The sequence below is a fragment of the Podarcis bocagei genome (genome assembly GCF_964188305.1).
Source record: "Podarcis bocagei genome assembly, chromosome: 11".
Lineage (NCBI taxonomy): Eukaryota > Metazoa > Chordata > Lepidosauria > Squamata > Lacertidae > Podarcis > Podarcis bocagei.
The window spans coordinates 58525351-58547291 of record NC_138136.1 but is presented as its reverse complement, the minus strand read 5'-3'; the positions used below and the strand labels follow the sequence as shown (position 1 = coordinate 58547291).

General features: G+C 41.6%; 1 protein-coding gene across 1 annotated transcript; it reads right to left on the bottom strand.

The window, feature by feature from the left end:
- Positions 1-6456: 6456 nt before the first annotated feature.
- SYT4 (synaptotagmin 4) lies at positions 6457-20421 on the bottom strand. The gene is made up of 4 exons (XM_081213072.1): positions 20043-20421; positions 15993-16807; positions 10636-10756; positions 6457-8474 (listed from the first exon to the last, which is right to left on the bottom strand). Exons 1-4 carry the CDS (start codon positions 20074-20076, stop codon positions 8167-8169), a joined length of 1278 nt encoding a protein of 425 aa, XP_081069198.1. The 5' UTR covers positions 20077-20421; the 3' UTR covers positions 6457-8166.
- Positions 20422-21941: the final 1520 nt, after the last annotated feature.

The window sequence follows — 21941 nt, the reverse complement described above, 5'->3', positions numbered from 1 at the left end:
GGGATCTCACCCAGCACTTCCCTAAGTTTTATGAAGTCGGCTTTCTTAAAGTCAAGAAATTGAGTCCTAGTATGCTTGGCTGCTCCTTTCCGCTGTATAGTAAACTTCAGAAGAGCATGATCACTCGCGCCTAATGATCCTTCCACATCTACCCCACTAACCAAGTCATCAACATTGGTTAGGACCAGATCTAAAACGGCTGTTCCTCTTGTTGCTTCTCCCACTTTCTGGACAATGAAGTTGTCTGCAAGGCCAGTGAGGAATCTGTTTGACCTTATGCTCTTGGCTGAGTTTGATGTCCAACAAATATCCGGGTAATTGAAGTCCCCCATTACTACTATCTCCCTTCCTTTTGCATGCTTGGCCATCTGTTCCAGGAAGGCATCATCTATGTCCTCCGTTTGGCTTGGGGATCTATAGTAAACTCCCACAATGAGGTCTCTGTTATTCTTCTCTCCCTTAATTTTGACCCAAATGCTCTCACTTTGGCTTTGAGGTTCTAAATCTTGGATCTCTTCACAGGTATACACATCCCTGACATATAACGCCACTCCTCCTCCTTTCTTGTCTGGTCTGTTTCTCTGAAATAGATTGTATCCCCCCATTATTACATTCCAATCGTGGGACTTATCCCACCAGGTTTCAGTGATGCCTATTATGTCATATTTAGTTTGCTGTACCAAGAGCTCAAGCTCATCTTGTTTATTTCCCATGCTTTGTGCATTAGTGTACAGACATTGAAGTCCATTAATCATTCCCCCGTGTCTCTTATTTAAGGATTTTTTCCTCCCACCACTAGGTCCGCGTGCTGTTTGCTCCATTTGGTCTTAATTTAATTTTGCACATCAATTTTCTGATGTTCTTTGTTTAAATTTATATTTGAAGTTTCATTTATGTTTTAAAATTTTGCATTTTGAATATTTTTTGAAACCTAGATGTTGAAAAGATATGAACATGAATTTTAAATAAATAAATGGTAACGCCAACCCAGACAGCATAGGAGCCAAATTCAGGGGGGAGTGGCTGCTTGGGCACCCACAATAGTATAATTGTGGGGGGTTGGGCACCCACAAAGTCAATGAGAAAAGCCAGTAGGTGGCAGCGGTGCTGCCTCCAAGAGAGTAGCAGTTCAATTCCACCCTCTCCAGCCAGGCAGCAAGGCACCCTTTTCTGGGGGGTGGGGCCTCAGATGACATCACACACACTATGTGCAGGCATGTGCATGTGATGTCTCATGTCCATGTTGCAGCGGTGGGCACCCACAATCCTGAGGGCGAGATGGCACCCCTGCCAGACTACCTTAAGTTTCCTATTGACCCGGAAGGACTAAAAGCGTTTCCATTCAAACTGAGACTTTGTCTGGACAATCATAGCCCCAGGTGTTCCTGATTGCATACCTTGAATCAACACTCACTGGCTGTTGCTTTGAAACAGGGGTAGGATACCTGTTTAAGCCTGGGGGCCTCACTGCCTAGTGGGCAACCATTCATGGGGCACATGGTGGATGGAGCAAGAGATCCTACCTTTAGCTTTGCACATTCCAGCCACATGAAAGTCAGTGGTTTCAACATGCACATATCTATCTTGGGGGACAAGGTAACAGTTTAAGGACACAGTCAAGTCAAGCAAACACACTTCGTTAGGGCACAGAGTAGAGGAGAAGGAGATGTTACCTGGGGAAGGGGCATTTCATGAGACAATTCTCAAGGGCCAGATAGATACCCTGGGCCTTAGATGCCCTACCTCTGCTTTAAAAAGATAAGTTAATGCCTGTCCTGAAAATGTATTCTTTTACACTGTTATAAGGGCAATCAATTTCTCAGGGAAGTACTGAAAAGTAATCAATAACGCTATTGATATTTGTGAAATCCTTTTTTAATGCTTCTTTGGAGTCAATTGTGTTTGCAAAATTCTGCCTAAAATATTTACGGCTCTGGTCTGCATAAATATACATCGTATAATCAGATTGTTTTCTGTGGATATACTTAATTCTTAAGGCTCTTCATGGTGAGTGTTGGATAGAGAAATCACAGCGGCTACTCCTATAAGGCTGCCTCAGACATATTGCTTATTACTTGGGGACTGCAACATAAGCTGGTGATTTGTGTATGTAACTGTTTGTTCATGAATAGAATGCACCTATGAACCATTTCATTGATTTGTCTGAGATGGGAGCCATTCTCAAGAAACCCCCACACATGTTCAGATAATACATGGAATGAATAGAGTTCCCCACCAACAGCCCCACATGCCAGCCACATCCATTCGGTGACCACATGGAGAAAATTAGTCTGAAAGAACTCTATGTGCCTACATCTGAACATAGGAATGTGTGAATCTGTCAATTTTGGTTTTTCTCAGTTACTCACTTTTCTGATTTTAAATTCAGCCCTCCACATTTCCACATAAGTTTTCTATGTATTTATTTATTTTAAAAAGATCTTGAGAAACTCCATTGGCATTTTAGTGCATGTTTCTCCTAATGTACACACCTCTCAAAATTTATCAGATGTTCCAGGAGAAACAGCTTTTTTGACTCAAGGTGTGCTCTAAATAATAAATAATTTTATTATTTGTACCCCACCCATCTGACTAGGTTGCGCAGCCACTCTGGGCAGTTTCTAACAGATATAAGAACATAATAAAACATTAAAAAGCTTCCCTATATAGGACTGCCTTCAGATGTCTTCTAAAAGTCAGATAGCTATTTATCTCCTTGACATCTGATAGGAGGGCATTCTATGATGTCCAGGCTGAATGATGGGGGTTGAGATGCTCCTTTAAGGTATTTGGGGCCAAAGCCATTTGGGGCTTTAAAGGTCAGCACCAACTCTTTGAATTGTGCTTAGAATTGTACTGGGAGCCAATGTAGATCCTTTAGGACTGGTGTTATATGGCCCCAGAGGCTACTCAGCCTGCCACATTCTGGATTAGTTGCAATTTCCAAATCACCTTCAAAGGTTCAAGAAAAATGAGGGCAACAACTCTAGTCCTAACTGGTTTTCCAGATGAACTTAAAATAGCTTTTAATTATTCAGATCACATGTTCAGAGTGGCCTGTTTGAAGTTATGAATCAACTAATGTTAGCATCACCTTCCTGGCTCTCAACCAGTCCCTTCCAGGGCTTACCATGTTAGGTCTCTGTTTATGTATTCCTTGATGATGCCATGAAGTAAGTAAGATGTCATAGATGTAGACTTATGGCTAAGAGGCTGATCTGCGGAGCAGGGAGCTCCTGGTCTGAATCTCACCTCTTTATATCAACTCACTGAGTGGGCATAGACAAACCATCCCCTCTTGGCCTCAGTTTCCTCCATCTGCAATATGGAGGGCTAAAATATAATGAATGCTTTTTACCTTATAGAGTTCTTATAGTGACTAATTTATAATGCATGTAGGGTGCTTCAGACAAGTTTTTGAGCATTGTTGTGGTGCATGACAGTAGACAGGGTCTCTTAAAAACTCACACTGAGTTTCACTCTTTAAAATAAAATTAAAAGCAGATTAGCATGCATCTGCAAAAAATATTTATATTGGGATGGGATGAATGAAAGTAGCAGTTTATTCTTGTCTTACATACATGGCACAACATACAGATCTGGCACAAAAAAAGACATACAAATCCTCCAACATCCATGCTTCCTCCCAAAGAACTTCTATTGAATGTACAACATCATTAACAAATTGGTTATTGAGTTACAACAGATCTCCAAACATGAATAACCTCCCATTCAGGGTAATATTTTGCTTCATTGTATTAGTAGTAGAAGTTGTTGTTGTTAGCTACTTAGACAAACATTATTTTACATGTTTAATACAGGACATTATCCTTAATAGATTTCAAGATATTCACATTAAGAACCAAATACTTTATAAAACAGATTTTTCCCCCATTTCTTAAAGGCATGGTCACATGTATTTCAGTCCCATCTGGGTTAACAACTGGACTTTGCAAGACAAACGTTTCTTAAGAGCTAAAAAAGGGACCCTATATACAATTTGCCCAATGTAAAAAGAACTGATCTCTCTACTGGGATAGCTCTTATCCCACCAGTAGGAAAACTACCCCTCAGGCCACTTAAAGCAGATATTAACCACTGGGTGGCAAAATGACAGATTGTCACAACCCTAGGTTTTATTCAGAAACAAAGAAAACAAGGCATATTAAGAGTTATTTGGCCACTAGGGCTGGTGGCTAAAGCCTATCATCAAACAAGATAACTAGGTCTATTGTATTAGCTAGGGCTTAGAACACATATTTTCAAACTTTCTAGGTCCAATAAGTTTTTTCTGCATGACCTATTGCATGCTGCAACAAATTCTGGGAAACCCTCTAAGTCTCATACCCAGTTTGCATTAGTTGCTGCCCAGACCTCTAGATCTAACCATAGCTACACAAGAAGTTTGAATGTTTCCCCATGCAGTGCTTTCGAGACAACATTAGCCATATCCAGAGCAGACCCACTGAAATTAATGGACCCCAGTTAGTAATGTATATCCATTCCAATGGGTCTACTCTGAGCATGACTAGTGTTGGATATAGCCCATTGTAAGAGAAGACCATTGATGGTAGAGAACTTTAAGGAAGGTTTCTCCTCCAATGCAAGACTTATCACTGGGAAACTTAGATGAAGCTACAAGGAACCTAGCATTCCATCTGAAAACCACTAGGCTAGCCAAGTATTATTATTCAAATATTATCTTAAATCAGTCCCGATGAAATGTCAAGCTCATAGACCTTTCAACATGTGGCCTTGATGGCAACATTCTGTCCAACATGAATGTAGAATACCTAGCTTTTGATTAAGATTTGATCACATGCTCTTTCCCTCCTAAATTCTTAGTACATCTACTGTCCAAGTGAACATTACTTGCCAATTTTGACTATTCAGATCACTGGACTGATCATGGATTAACAGACATCTTTCCTCTAAAGCTCATCAAGGCCTTCTGGAGTATCTCTGTTGACTTCATAGAGCTTTAGAAGTAATTCATAATTTCACTGGGACTACCTTGGAGTAAACATTCTGAGGATTTCAAGCCTGGACTGATTTTGGCCTACAAATAGCCTGAACAAAACAAAATAGATTTGAAATTTTTATACACACAAGTTGCATTACTATTATTCTTTGTACATAGAGCATTTTCATAAAAAGCATGTTGTGAAAATGCCTTAGACCTTATATAAACACCATTATATCAAACACATCATTCAAAAACCTGGATAAATTACCAACACAAAAACCCGAAAGACCCCAAATGGAATTCTTTCAGTAATATTTGTTGCATATTTCACATTCCAGTCTCATCCTGTTCTGGCCAAATTATGGCTCTGGTTAAAAAAGAAGAAGAAAATCAACCACACAAACCTCCAGAAGAAACCCAATTCCACTGTTAATCCACCATGGGTCTCATCCTTCTCCCCTTCCCTATGCTTTTAGGAATGATGGTTCTGATCCACAATTCAGTAATACTAAAGTACTTGGATTTCAGTCAGTTAAGCCCCACTAAGGTCAATGAGAGTGCTACCCTTATATCAAACATTTGCATCGTCACATGAAAGGCTGCCTGTCCTTGTAAGATCACTTAGATCATTGGCACCTTACAGAATATCACAGGACAGTGACCTCAAAAGAGGCATTTTCTGTCACCACCCTTGCACTCTGGAAAGCCCTACTGTCTATTATCCAGCAGTTGCTTCAGATATCTTGTAAAGACATGTCTTTTTGCCTTGACTTTTCCTAACCTATAATATTGGGCCCTTTGGTTATTACTGAGGGTTGTACTGAGTGTTAGTCATAGGTAGGTAGGTAAACAATCCATCATTAGGCCTATCCAGTGATAGGCATGATTATCTTTGGTTCATTAATTCCAAATGTTCTACTCCTGGGTATAACTCAGACATAGGGTTAGGACTAGGATTGGCTTGAAACTCCCAAAGACCTCAGTATTTATGAACAGTGGATAAAAACACACACATCTGAAACAGATCACTAGATCTAGTTTAGAAACATGCTGCTTCAGTACACTACAGAGCTATGAGAAAGTAGCTTTGCAACATGTTCTCCTTTCCAACACTTTAACAATTGTCACAATCCTGTTCTCCAAACAAAGCACTGGGGCACAATTACAGCAAGGGAATGAACCTGTGACCCTTTCAACAAAGCAAGACTCTCATCCTTAACTTTCCACATAACCTTTGCCTCCACTGCAGCCCATTGAGAATGATTTCCGTAGAGACACATGCCTGGAAAATGCTATATCAGGCTGGATTATCCGCATTGTGCTTGCAGGAAGGATCCCATAATAAGGATATTAGATCCTTGATGACTCCTGCTTGCAGGATCAACCTAGGAACTTCCAAAGCAATGAGTATGTATCACTGTGTTCTTCACATACATTTCTCAATGGTTTTATAAAAAAAACCTCACACAAAGGCAAATCTGATTCTGCAGAACCATAATATCTACAGAAAGGATACTCCTGTATCTCAAGTATCTACCCAAAGAGGACAGGATAAGAAACTCTACTACTACAATTGTGCTAATCTGACAGATTTTAAAAAAAATGGTTTCTAGTGTAAACACATGAATAAGTTTCACAGGATTTCAATAGGTGTGCGTGTGCGCACGCCTTTGTTTCCTTTGTGAGGAGCCAGCACAATTTGCAATCGACCAAGTAGAATGTAACCCACAAACTATGTAAACCAGCCCACTAGGGGCTCAGCAAAGCTGCTTTTAATATTGGCCTGAGGATGCATTTTTTTCCTGGTGGGTCCTCAAGCAAGTAGTTAGCAGGACACTTCACATACCTGGATTTGGCTTGGCAGGTCACAAGTTGGGCTGGCCTGGTCTTAAATTACACTTCATCCTCCTAATCTGGGGAAAAAATCCTGATCCTATTATCACATGCATACCATCATGTTATGATCCTAATATTACCCACCCACCCACCCACCAGAGTTCTACCCAGTTGCCCAGTGGCATGAATGACAGCTAATTAAGTGAGTTCTATGGTCAAACAGCTCATTTACACATTAGTCAGCATGAGGTATAAAGCTTGCTCCAGAGCCTGATTCTGCTAAAACCCACTTTTAAATCTTTACCCACTTAGAATGGATTATTATTTTTTTGCAGGATCAGTGCTTTGTACGTATCTCCACTCTTTTTAAATTTTTTATAGGATTTTTAATTTTGTTTTTAGAATAATCAAACAGAAACATATAAGGGATAAGTTTCAGTTCAAACAGTAATTGTTTCAAAATACACCGGGTGAAAGATATAACACTACAGTATTTTCAATTGGTTATAAATTTTCAATATTTTGTTTCGTTTTCTTTTTTGGCCAAAAACTTAAAGTAATCCCACCACAGGCTATACTTGAAGCACAAATCCTAACCATACTGTAAAATTTACACTCTCCTACATCAGTGTCTAAGCCGTTTATTAAACAAAGTGAGTTTTTTGGGGGATACTTACAGAGTATTTCAATGTAAGCTAATGGAACCAACCTCTCTCTTTCTCTCTTTGAAATCTAAACTATATCTCACAGGTTAATTAATAAAGTGGACCGTAGCTATGCAGTGTGGCTTGACAAAAATCTCTTGAGTTTTTGGATTGCTCAAAGTATAAATACTCAACCTTATGAAAAGTGGTTGAGTTTCCATAAAATAATGTTTGTGACACATTATGATGCTGAAGGGATTGCCCTCCCCATACACTCCATTTCTCCAGATTTTTATTTTAAACTTTTACAAAATGCAGGTGCTTCTAGACTTAGCAACACATATTAATGAGATTATCTTCATCTGGGTGACAGCAGTAATCTAGGTTTCCTGGTACTTTAATAATAAAAAAACAAGACTTCTTAAATGTGTTTACAGCATTTTGTGTCTCTATAGCTGTGTAAACTCCAGTAGAATATGAACCTCTGATGATATTACGTCACTTTCTGTATAGCTTGCAAAAGAAAAAAGAGAGAGCCTGAACTGATTGAGAAAAGTTAGTTACCTTCTGTTTTGATAATTCATTTCAGTCCTAATAACAATAACAAAACAATGTCCTTTTAAAAATGTCACAAGCCTGTGATTATACATTGCAAAGAAAGAAAACTGATCCTTGCCTATGGAATTTTTGCTTAAAAGTTCCAACCTCTTGTTTCCGCTGTTAGCCATCACACAACATGTGCCATTTGGCAATTTGTCTCCTAGGATATTCACAGATTTCCTTCCAGTGTTCTCCTGCTGTTCCTTCTGCCGAAGCCCCCAAGGTTAACCGGCCAATGATTTCATTCCGGGATCCCCTATCTGAATCCAAAACCAAGAATTCGATGCTGATCTCTTCGAGACCCTCGCAAGGAATATCAAAGACAAAAAGTTCATTGAACACTGCATTGGGGGTGCACTTCTTGACGTGGGTTTTCTTTTTGGAGATCCTTTTCTTGGCGTGATATAGGTTCACTTTCACATAGGGGTCTGCAAAAGACAAGCAAAATCCAACCAATATCACACTACTGAAGAACCAAGTCCAATAGTCCAGACTTCCTTGTCTTCCCCTGCACTAAGGTTCTCACCATGCTTTCATCTCTACCAGTTATTCCTGTGCAGGAGAATCCAGCTAGAACTGATTGGTAAGATTACCGTATTTTTCGCTCCATTGGACGCACCGGACCATAGGACGCACCGGACCATAGGAGGGGGAGAACAGGGAATTTTTTTTTCTTGTTCTCCCCCTCCAAAACAAGGTGTGTTCAAGCTACATTCACCAGAGCTTGTGGGGCTGGCGGTGGGGGGAAGCGCTGCTTTCCCCCACCGCCAGCCTCAAAGATCCCTGAAGCCTTTGGAGCGCAGTGCCCCGCTGCCCTACAGAGGTTTGCGCGCAGCCGTCCCCAAGCTAGAGCAGCGAGATGGAGCCCTCCGTCTCGCTGTTCTGGCTTGGGAACAGCCTTGCTAGCTTCTGCAGGACAGCGGGGTGAAGGCACCGTCCCCAGGCTAGAGCAGTGAGACGGAGCACTCCGCAGTGCTCCGTCTTCCTGTTCTGGCTTTGGGCTTAGCGGCACAGCCTGCATTTGCTCTATAGCACGCATGCACATTTCCCCTTAATTTTTGGAGGGGGAAATGTGCGTCCTATAGAACGAAAAATATGGTAGCTTTGTCCACTGGGAAAAAGCTCCAATGAATAATAATAATGATGATGATGATGTGCCAGCTCATGATTGCATGCTACCTGACCACCGGTTGCTGCATTTACCAGTAAGGGACAAGGTGGTGAGAAGCTTGGCACAACTGGAGGTACAACAGCATAATCTGGAGCTCTCACTAATGCACCCCATTGCAATCACCAGTAAGCCACATTTCTCTTGCTCTTCTGTCCCCCAGTAGACACAACAATGTGCAGGTCTCCGCTCCAGGGATCAGATACCCTCCCCCCAGATGCCCTGGTCTCTCCTCTAGTTCCCCCATCTTGTATGGATCTTTCGGCATGTCACATTTTCTTCATGATCTTTCACTCTCTTTCACTTTCATTGCAGAAGGTTGGACTCAGGTGATCCTCAGGGTACCTTCCAAATCATAGAATCAATTCTATGATTCTTGGTTCTTTGAGGGATGGGCAGAACCACCCTGCTCCACTCCAGTTACCGTGCCCCCCGCACCTGTAAAGCAGACTTCCGACAAAAATTTTGGGAGATAGCTTATATTTACATCCAAGTAACCAAAAATTCAGAAAAGATGAGCAGGTGAGAATTCCATCTAATTGGTAGGGAAACCTCCCTCTAGACCAGCCTTTCTCAACCTGTGGGTCCCCAGATGTTGTTGAACTACAACTCCCATCACCCCTAGCTATCAAGGCCAGAGCTCAGGGATGATGGGAGTTGCAGTCCAACAACATCTGGGGACCCACAGGTTGAGAACCGCTGCTGTAGACCACTGAATAGATGACACAGCTGCAGTCTGTGGCTCCTCATAAAGGAGGGGTGGGGAAGGACTCCCTCATTGCTAGGTGAGTCATGGGTAGAAGCACACCCAAGCTCTCCTGCCCAGAGTTCACCCAAAATGTGAAAGGCAGATCTAAAGGGTACCCCATTAAATCCCCCCAGGCATAAAGCACTGGCAGATCCCTAAAGGGTGCCATTAACCCAATAATCCCATAGTATGTCTACAATTATTCTTCCCAACTTCCCCACCTGCCTGGACTCCATGCTCAATGAGAAACAAATCCCAGCTGCTCCCCAAATTGCCAATCAAGTTACCCAACAGTGTGGAGCAGGCTTCCTCAACCTTGGCCCTCCAGATATTTTTGGTCTACAACTCCCATGATCCCTAGCTAGCAGAACCAGTGGTCAAGGATGATGGGAATGGTAGTCTCAAAACATCTGGAGGGCCGAGGTTGAGGAAACCTGGTGTGGAGCAAACCAAAAATGAGGTCCCTAAAGGTCAATGAAAGAACTGCCACCCAAAATATTCCTACTCAGCTCCTTGAACAGGTGAGTAGCCAGGGCCCACACTGAGTAGAGCGAAGGAGGGAGGGCACAGCTCCTACTCCTTTGCTACTTCTTGGTCCAAGCTCTTAAGTCTATGACAGTGTTAATTATAAATCCAAATATATGCATGTAATAATGCAGCATTTTGAAATTACCTGATAATCCAGAAACATCAGCTTTGGGTAGGTGTCTGGCCTTTAAAACAACCACCGTGAGAGTATTTGTTGTAGACTGGTAACAGAGAGAAATCAGCAGCTCGCCACGTCCGGATGACTTCTAGAGGATTAGAAAGATAGCTCATATGTAGCAGATATCAAAGAATCATAAAATTGTTGAGTTGGGAGGGATCCTAAGGGTCATGTAAACCAACCCTCTGCAATTCAGGAATCACAGCTAAAGAATCCCTGACAGATATCTATCTGGGCTTTTCTTAAAAACCTCCAATAAAGGAGAGTCTACCACTTTCTGGTGTAGTCTGTTCCACTGTCAAACAGCTCTTACCACAAGAAAGTTCTTCCCAGTGCTTAGCTGGAAACACTTTTCTTGTAATTTGAATCCATTGGTGTGAGTTTTACCCTCTGCAGCAGCAGAAAACAAGCTTTCTCCATCTTCATTGTGACAGCCCTTCAAATATTTGAAGATAGCTATCCGTCTGGGATTACCCTACCCTCACCCTACCCCACCCCACCCAAAAAATGTGCAGATCTGCTACTAGATGGGCAACTCAGAACTATGACCATATATATTTGTGGTTTTAAAGCATATTGAATCCTTGGCCAGCCAGTCTATTGAAATGTTGTCACAAATAGCATCTGACAAATTAGAGTTTTGATGGACTTAGAATCATAGAATCATAGAATCATAGAGTTGGAAGAGACCACAAGGGCCATCGAGTCCAACCCCCTGCCAAGCAGGAAACACCATCAGAGCACTCCTGACATATGGTTGTCAAGCCTCTGCTTAAAGACCTCCAAAGTAGGAGACTCCACCACACTCCTTGGCAGCAAATTCCACTGTCGAACAGCTCTTACTGTCAGGAAGTTCTTCCTAATGTTTAGGTGGAATCTTCTTTCTTGTAGTTTGGATCCATTGCTCCGTGTCCGCTTCTCTGGAGCAGCAGAAAACAACCTTTCTCCCTCCTCTATGTGACATCCTTTTATATATTTGAACATGGCTATCATATCACCCCTTAACCTCCTCTTCTCCAGGCTAAACATGCCCAGCTCCCTTAGCCGTTCCTCATAAGGCATCGTTTCCAGGCCTTTGACCATTTTGGTTGCCCTCCTCTGGACACGTTCCAGTTTGTCAGTGTCCTTCTTGAATTGTGGTGCCCAGAACTGGACACAGTACTCCAGGTGAGGTCTGACCAGAGCAGAATACAGTGGCACTATTACTTCCCTTGATCTAGATGCTATACTCCTATTGATGCAGACTTATGAGAACGTAAGGTAGAAATCAGATCTCTATCCTCCCCCCACTACAAAACCAATATAGTCCCCTTGCTAGAGGAAAATATTTAAGTATGAAAATAGAAAACATGGAAGCTTCAACACTCCAGGTCACATACAGGAGCTTGTTGCATTAAAAACCATAAAAGCTGCAGATGGGAATATTGCTTGGTACACACAGAAGCAATTTGATTTGACGCTTGATCTTTTGAAAGCAATTACTTAAAAGTCAATACACAGGCAGGTTCTTGGGAAGGGTTATGGGTTGCCCAGGCTTTGAGACATCTATTAGGTTTGGAATTTTTTTTAAAAAAATAAATGGGCTTCCACTTATGTTGAAGTGACTTCCAAATCAATTTACAAACACACAGTAAAGACACTGACTTGGAAGCAAGCCCCCTTGATTTTTATGTGCCTTACATCAAAGTAAAATGCTCAGGATTGGTGCCGGAACAACTAATATTCAAAACACCAATGCCTTTATCCTAAAACATGCTTACCCTGATTGGCCAGCTGAGACATAATGAACTACTGGTAACTTCAACTAAATTGTTCGATGACTTAGATTTTGGTTGTGCAAGTACTATGAGTTAATTCAGTAGTTGGCAACTTTTGTCCAGAGAGCTGGAGATACCCAATGGACTAATTACATATAGGGTAGGTGTGACCAGAAGGTGGAAAGAAGCAGTGGTGGGTGGAACCAGGAAAAAAGGCAAAATCAGTAGAGAAGTGGAAGGAGAAGGAGGGAATTTAGATGTGCAGTGGATATGGATAAATCCTGAGCCAAAGTGAGTTGCTTTTGAGGAACTCTGAACTTGTCTGATATCTATCTGAGGGACCCCGAACCAAGAGACGACAATACAAAGCTTCTCTTGGTGTCTTTATGACTCAGAATCACAAAAAAAGAACTGCAGAAAACTTGTCTGCTGAAAGCAAAACTAATGTCTCTAAGTTTACCATATAAGGAAAGTGACATGTTGGGAGTGAGAGTGAGGAATCACAAAGGCAAATGTGAAGGGAGAAGGGAGGGAGAGCTTTACTGTCATTGACAGATAATCAGAGATAAATATTTTACCTCAAAAGTGAATCCCAATTAATTTTAAAGAAGCCTAGCACAAATTCCCTTTGACCCACTTGTCTGAAATTTGGCAGATTTCTTACCAATGGAACATCTCTCATATCTGCTATTTTCAGACCAATTGCCCAGAAAGTGTCACAGGAGATTAAGTGATATTGTTATCCCCCCCAAAAAATTGTAAAGTCTGGAACATAAATCTCTGCAGATATCCTTTTGCATATCCTATGCCTGCAAAATCCATCATTTTCTGCCAAATGGAAAATGGAAAACTTTATACCTTTTCTTAAAAAACAAAACAACAAACTTTAAAGTTGCACAGCAGCAGAAAATGAAATAAAAGCCTAGACCCATCTGCCTGTTATTTGGAAGGTTTTATCCACTCTGGAGAGGCTATTATGCCTGAAAATTTCATTCGCTTCTGTCAACAGGGAAAATACATATAGCTTGTCTTCCCAATATTCCCAATAGTAATTTCCAGGAGGTGATGGTGATTAAACCCAATTTTCCTAAAGCAGACTCAAACTTTGATGCTGTGCTGAATTGGGCAACCTACAAAATACTTCAAGTGGCCTATTTTCTGAAGTGCAGGATTACGGACCAAACTGAATCTTGTGGTTGGTACATACCCCTGGGGAAAGAAATCCATCTGTAAACTATCAGCTCAACCCCCTGGCAAGAGTGATCTGCCACACCCATAATAACCTACTAGGTGGAGTGGGAGGGGGGAAAGGAAGTGACACAAAGAGGGAGAACAGGGTTAACTGCATATGGATCATAGCCATGGAGATGCAGGCTAATACTCATAGGCATAGAAATCAATGGAGAATTTTTATTTTTATTTTGCCATTGACTTTATTGCAATGTTGATTGCACTGTTACAGCCCACCACTTGATTAAGAACTTAGATTAAACTGATTTTCCTGCACTGATGAAGTCAATGTAACTATATTGGTCTTTGTTCAAGGACTTCAGATTCAAACAGAACAACTTCTGCCTAGATATAGAGTTTGCATTTGGCTGCAACTCATGAACCTATTGATCCAACAAACTTTAGGTTATATGTTGTTTTGGGTCAGATTTGCATATCCATGTTGCCACTGTAGCCAGCATGTGTTAATGGGTCATAATGAGTTAATCATTGTCAATAGCACTTTTATATCACCCAATAGGAGCTCAAACCACTCCTTTTCCACTGAGGGGATTTATTTGTTTGTTTATTTTCCTGAGAGACAAGTGTTGAGTAAGTGTTAAAAGTAACATTGCCTGAACCAGACCTGAGTTCCACTTTTGTTGTGAGACACTTAAGGTAAGATATCCTGCTAAGATTTGCACTGTCTCCTGGATTCAAAGTAATCCAAGCTAAGTCTACACTGGTAGGAGAAGGAAGAATCTCAAGGGGATAAGTTCCATTGCAGAATGCAGGTGAGATTGCCATTTTCAAATGCCACAATCTTTAAGAATGTTCAGGAAGGGAGGGAGGGAAAGGGAGATTACAATGGATTTTCCAGTTGAAGCATGAAGTGGCCCAGACCACTTGACTATGACTGGCTAATCTTGGCTAGGACTGGGTATTCTGACATTGCTGGACTCTAATCAGTTCCTGCTAGCATGGCCAATAATAACAGGTGGTGGAAGCTGGAGTCTGATAACATCCAGAGGGCCACATGGTGACCACATCTACTCTATAATCTAGAGCACTTCATTCCCACCTCATCCAAGAACTTCAACAGAACTTCTTGTGACTGTTGGAAATAGCAGTTAGTGTTCCAATACCACTTTCAGTTATGCACAGGTAGGACCTGCCAACAAAATGCTGTACTGCATATGGATCTGCACTCAGATAATTAAATCCACTACCAGTATATATAGGATGCAGAAATTCCACTGGTAACAATTACGTGCTGCAGGATCACACACTGAGTTGCTGCTTAAAACCCACAGAAAACAGTGGGAATCTTCTAGTTCATCACAATGGGTTTCCAAGTCACAGGTACTCTTGCTCACAAAGCTGAAAGGTTGATACAGTGTTGTCTATCCCCCTGAAACCTCTCACCACATGGAAACTCAATGAGCCCATAACATTATTTTAACCTAGCGGATTTACAAATGTAGGTCATGGACTGTAGACCTAAGATGGAAGGAGAAGGGCTTAAGAGTTTAATTTACATCTGTTTGGAACCCTACAGAGGGACAAGTAAAAGCAGGAGGGATCATTTTGAGTGGGGAAAAATGGAACAATCCAATGGGTTAAAGTCTCCCAGCTTCTATCTGTCTGTTCCTAATCAGCCCCCCCCCCCCGTGATTTTTTATTTATTTCATTTTTAAGACTGTTGAATGTAACAATACACCAGATTACATCGTAGCCCACAGATGATGCCTCCAGTGTGATGGCATATCACAGATATGGGGAACCTGTGGCACTCCAGATATTGCTGGACTAAACTCTCACCATCCCTAACCACAGGCCATTATGGCTGCAGGGGTTGATGGGGGTTGGAACGCGACAACATTTCTCAGCCATGGTATAAAGGTAAGTCACTTTTAGATACTTTAGTGTAAAAAAGTGACAAATAAATATAATAAATAATTAAATACATGAATAACAGACATGTTTTTTTCCGCCTTATCCCATTTATGCCCACTCTACTGCTTCAGTCTGTAGAACTGGCACTGTTACGAGCTCTGCATAATATCTGTTCTGCACTTGACTGATGAAGTCCCTTCCCTCTGAGGATTTATCAATAGACAAACTGGGCCATCATACCTAGATATTTTAAGAACCCTTGTTGAGATAAATGAAATGGGGATATAGGCAGACATCCTTTCACATTGTTGAGACTCTCTACTTTATTTTATATATTCAAGATGCATGTAGGCTGTTGTCAGCGTGCTATACTTAGATTCTGCCTTTAGAAAAACTGTTATGTGCTGAGATAGGGCAGGCGAAATAAGATGATAATACAAAATATGACTCAAGATCAATTACCCTAACATTCTTTTTGATGATCTCCTTGTTCATCAGCATCCTTCCTTCAGACAACTCAATCCCAGACAGAGGAAAGAGAACTTCTCCAATGATGTCATCTCGGGAAAATCGGTCAAAACTTAGGATCATAAAGTGAAGGCTCAGATCTTGGACTTGAGTATAAGGGATTCCATAGAAGGTGAAGGTTTCATCAAAAGCTGGGTCTAATGTTTTTCTCAGCACTCGAGTTTTCACCTTGTGTTTCTTCTCCGGGAGTATCGTCATTTTGATGTATGGATCAGAAGTCATTGACTGTTCATCCATGGCAGGCAAGCCACGTGCTTCCTTGATGTTCACCATGAAAGCCTTCTTCTCAAAGTTATACTCAATGGAGAAGAAGAGAGTCCCTAATTTATCTTGCTTCTCTTCAGAAGTTATGGAAGTAACCGACTTCAGGCTATCAGGGGAGACAGAATCTTTTTCCCTCTCAGGAAAGAGCTTTGGAGTGAAGTTCTCGAGATCTGAGGAGTTTGGTATTTTGGGGGTTGTTTTGGGGAAATTGCCGTTCAGATCTCGTTTCTCCAGGTCAAGGTGGAGAGAGGTCTTTGGCATAACCGGCTTGCTCTTGCCTTCTTCCTTGTCCTCTGCCCCAAACTTCTTTTTGCTGTTGAGGTTCTCAGGATAGATGTCGACGCCCTTCAGCACATGAACAAATTTGTAAGGCGGGGTCTTATTTGATTTGGAAGATTTGCGTTGGCAGCAGATCCAAGCAAAGAGGGAGACAGTGAAGACCAGCCCAAAGGCGCTGAAGATTCCAACCACAGTTGGAATTTCATCTGCAAGTCAAAGCACATGGCAACAAATGCATGAACGGCAGACTTCAGAGGTTGAAAGCAGTAGTTAAACTAACTATGCAAAGGTGAGCCAGCTGGTGAAGCAGGGAGAATGAACTGCTAGGTATACTTTATAATAATAAAGCCTATTCATGTTGTGCCCCCTGCAGGTATGAACGTGTATCGAAAACTCTGGCTGGGCATGTTTGCTGTTGCATGCAAACCTGAAACAAACACAGTTCAACAATTGTGATTGTAACAACTGACATGCTTCTGTTCAATTTTGCTGCTGCCCCATATAAAATTTATGAATTCAGTACACATATAAACATCTCTAGCTCCCTCCTACACCCTTCACATTAGTCTAAGTAGATAAAAGAGAATTTGAAATATGTGTTAGTCATATGCATGAGATCCACTTTTATATTACGGATTTCCCTTTGTGTTCAAGAAGGTACATATTTGCATGGCCTCATTGCAGGAAGGGACTGGTGTTTGGCATGGAAATGCAAAACTTAGTGTCTTAGGATATTCTTGCCATCAGCCTGGTGTCAGTTTTCTATGCAACACTGAACATATGCAGCCAGCCATTTCACCTTGTGCTACTTGTCCATTATACAAGTGCATGTTTAAATCCATCTGTGCACCTAATATTTTGTAAGCATTGGATCTATCTGGTTGCAGAGGCAAAAAGACGTTCAAAGCTACCCAGAGATGAGGGCATCTAAAACAACATTTCAAGGAAGCACATTTTCCAGCCGTGGCAAGTAAATCAATTTCCTGAGAACTTCTTTCCATCACTCGTATGAATCAGCCCACATTCCAAATGGCAATAGGGAAAATAGCATGAAAGCTGCAATGACATCTGGCGCATGGATAAAAGAGGAGCATTAGCATTTCATGAGTAAGCAGTGCAGGGCCAAATGAACGCCACTAATTGGAAATCCAATTCTGTCCATAAGTAACATTTCTAAGTGAGTCTAAGTACCACACGCTGGTAGCACCAATCAAGGCTAAGTCCACATTCTCCAAGCGAAATGGGGGACTCATGAAATATTAATGCAATGGCATTGCTTATGCAGGAAGGTAGCAAGAGTGCTGGTGTTCTAACAAATGATCAGCATCCTCTCTGTTTAAGAGAGAGTGAACGAACAGTTCCCTTGAAAGGATAAGTAAATCTCTGCTTGAGATGCAGAATGAGCCTCCCGAACTTGTGTAAGCAGATCCCTGATCTCCAATTTAAACAACAGGGGGATACACACACACACACTAGACTTGCACACCCAACTTCGGCATTAAAATAATGACTTGAATTGTTTTTAATCAAATCCATGGAGAAATGAAGGGTCCCACATATAAATAAGCTATTGAAGAGTTAGCATCAGCTCTCAGTACCTACATTGCCACTTTTATAGGACTGTTAGCATGGGAGATCTTTTCTCACTCTGGCTGACTGCTTTTGATTAGAGTAGATTTATAATGAACTTACTACATGCAGGGCATGGGAATGGGTTAGTGTGCAGACAACCATGCTTTGGGGTAGAGCACTGGTCACTGGGTCAGTTCCACCCCTTACATTTATGTGGACTGGGTCACTTTTTCTTCATACAAAATATGGGGTAGGAGACAAGACACAACCCATCAACAGTGAGGTAATGACAGTTGCATAAGATGCTTTGGGAAAGAGGCCAGGCTGGATCATTAACTCGGCTGAACAGATTTTAATGGCCAATTGACATATTTGCAAATACTCTTTTGAAGCTTGCATGCCAAAGTATTGTCTCCAGCAGCAGGAATGATGGTGCAAGTTACAACCCCAGCCTCTGAGAGGAAGAATGCCACAGTTTTATATTAATTATCCTCATAAAGTCAGTTATCAGGTGAGCAAGCTGTCACAAATGAAATTAGAAACACCCAGGGGGGAGTGATACAAGACGAAATCAAAACTAAATGTGCTGTACAATAGCTGCCAGTGGGCTTACAATCTGCCTTCCTTGCTGTTTTCATATGGCAAAGCAATTGCTTGGGTATTATAGCAGCTATATGGAAATGGTAGACTGGTTTGAAAATGTGCTATTTCTGAAAGTGAGTAGGACAGATTACAGAAGTGTTAACTGGAAGGGGCAGAATCTAGACACACGGCACAAATATGAACTGATCCAGTTTGAGTTGGGACCCAAAGAATTCAACTATGCCAACATAATTTTAAACTCCTATTAACTCCATCTAGAGGCTAGTGGAACTGACATCTATGACTTAGAGTTTACTCTCACAGTCTCGGGTGCACTTTGACTGTGGAGGAGCTGTGCTGCTATCCTGGTATATGGCAATGATAGCAATCAGGACAACATGAATAAAAGTAAGGTAAAAAGGTAAAGTGGTCACAAGCTGAACCACCCTCTAGGGACAGGGGAGGAAAACAACTTTATTTATATGAACATATTCAGTTCTCTCTAGGTCTAAAAGATAATGAGCCTACTTATTTAAAGTTTAAGGAGATATATTGGTGCAGAAAAGTGTTGTTTTTTTAATTGCCTACTTTGAATATGAGAAGAGAACCAGGGTTTAATTTTAGTTTCTGTGCACACACACACAAAATACTTAGTTCAAAGCATTTTTTTAAAGGGAGGGGTACTTTGCATACACTCCCTTAGCAACATCACTAATGACAGGAGACAGACAGTTGCAGAGGAAGAGAGAGAGAGCCTATGGACAGATGAGTGGGTGGGTGGATGACTAATCTATTTGAGTAAATATCTATCTGTTCCTCTCTTGAAAGAAGCAGTTATGGCAATTATCCTGAGAACATGTAGAATATGGATTTGGAATGAAATGCATGTAACTGATTCTTCTCTAAAGACAGATCACAACAAACAGTATCTTTCTCCAGACACTCCCCACCCCCACCCCAAAAGACACACCTCACGGTGCATATATTTTACTTCTGAATTTTTGGGAGCTATAGAAAGAGAACAGAGGAAATCAATAAACTGTAGAACTAATAAAAAAGGGGTGTCAAACTTCTGTAAAACCCATGCATCATATAAAGGATGCTTTTAAGGAGAGGCGACTGACGTCGCTCATATCAGAGCACAGGCACAGCCTTAGCTTTCCAGCGCTGGCTTTCCCCCAGGAACCCGAAATAGTAGTCATATAATTGCCTTTTCCAAAGCACCTGAATGAAATGAAATTAATCAAGCCTTCAAGATCGGTTTTTTTTTTTAAAGAAGACGCTTACCAAATTCTTCCCGGCTGGCTGCAATCGGAGCCATGTTGCTTGCTGCGCGCTCTGTCCAAGGTTCTGAAACCGCTCTTTCCTTTTTTTGCCCCTGTGCTCAGCCGCTCACTGAAGAGGAGGGAGGGAGAAAACGCATATACGCACACACAACCAAGGGAGTCTTGTTTTCCAACGTGATGAAAACACAAGCCTGAAAGATCGGGAAGGTTTTAGAAGGAGGAGGAGGAGGTAGAGAGGAATGGGTGGGGGGAAAGGGGAGGGAGGGTCTAGTACAGTCCTCCTTTCCTGAACACTGATTCGTGAGCCCTTGTCCTGTGGTTCAGATCTTCTGACTAACTGAGCTCTGAGACTGAAGACGTGGTTGAAACCCAAATTGACGCAATCCTGACGCTACAGAACTGAAATCAGTACCCCCCCTTTCTCCCCACTCCTGGGAATCCGGCACACATTCATCAATTATTTTAACGGCTCTGCTGCAGGAGATTAGCTCACGTTCTCAGTCGGACACAGACGGCAATGCTAATTTCTAGGGCCAAATCTCCCAATGTCTTATAAGACACAGTCAGACTTTTTTTTTTTAAAGTATATATTATTAATGTTTTATCCATGTTTTCTGTGACGGTGCTCTAAATGGAGAAGACGAAAGCCCTGGAGGCGAATGACCCAGATCCGTGCCTTTTCTGTTCTTCTCTCTCTCCCACTCTCTAAGATGAAACGCTTGGTTTGACTGGATTGCCAAACGGTTTTGGTTCTCATTGAAGACTGCAGGAAGTGGAACGTTTGTGTTTCTGGGAGTTACTGCAATATCTGTATCATCCCCTTCTAACAGACTACATTTTTATTCTGTTGTATCTAGCCCCACCCCCCACTTTTCTCTTTCACACAAAACCTTTTCATAACAAAATCTTTAAAAAACAACAACACAGCTTTGATTCACAACATAGTTGATACACAATATTCTACTTCCCAGAAACATATAAAATTGAAACTCTAAATTACCCAGAGTTGCCAAATGGCCTATATGCTTCATGGGAGTAGCCAGACTATTTGAGGGGAGGGCAGAAACTCTTATTCGTGTTGGTACCATGAAGTTTCCATGGGCAAATAGTCTCCCCTATATATTCATTTTTTAAAAAAAAGATGAACCTAGCTCACTGAATCATTTCTAATACAAGACAGCAATGTAAGCCCCATTGAGCTCAATGGGATTTACACGATTAGCACTGGACTGCGAAAGATGCTGTCATGAGGACTGGTGTTTTTCACACATTATGTGATGCACATGTACATATGTTTGTGTGAATGACTATCCACATATGGTAGTGAATTTGAAAGTCAACATGTGGGCTGAGCTCCTAAAAAATGGGTACAGACTGGGTGTACAATAGCATGTGTGTTGAATGCACCAATGTATAATCATGTGCGGAATACTACAGTAAGATTCTTGGTCCATCTAGCACAGTGTTGGCTACACAGACTGGAAGCAGCTCTTTGGGTTTTCATGCAGGAGTCCCCTTCCCCACATTCCTTCCTGGGGATGCCAGAGTTTGAACGTGGGACATTCTGCATCCAATGCAGCCACTGAGCTGCTGTGAATAATATCCTCTGACCTGGAAGTTGTCCTGTATGGTTTGGGGCTAGGTGTATAATGAGAGAATGGAGCTCTGTACATGCTCAAAATCACTATTAATGAGCTGAGCTATGGAGCCAATTAAGCCTTGCCCCACATCAAAATAAAAGCCAAACTACCCCACTCTTCCAAATACTTTATAACTCTGGTGTGCACAAGTGCATAATCTTTAGTCTCTTCCCTCCATATTCATGCTTGCCCAACTAGGACAACTACACACAAGAATAGAAAGTAAAGTAAAACATAGTTAAATTTCAACCATTCTTGCT

Excerpts from the sequence above, each read along its gene's own strand:
- SYT4 (XM_081213072.1), bottom strand. The coding sequence starts at position 20,076 with ATGGCTCCGATTGCAGCCAGCCGGGAAGAATTTG. Across the intron at positions 16,808-20,042 it reads AGCCAGCCGGGAAGAATTTG|ATGAAATTCCAACTGTGGTT; the intron begins GTAAGCGTCTTC and ends TTTGACTTGCAG. Across the intron at positions 10,757-15,992 it reads TCATCAAAAAGAATGTTAGG|AAGTCATCCGGACGTGGCGA; the intron begins GTAATTGATCTT and ends CTAATCCTCTAG.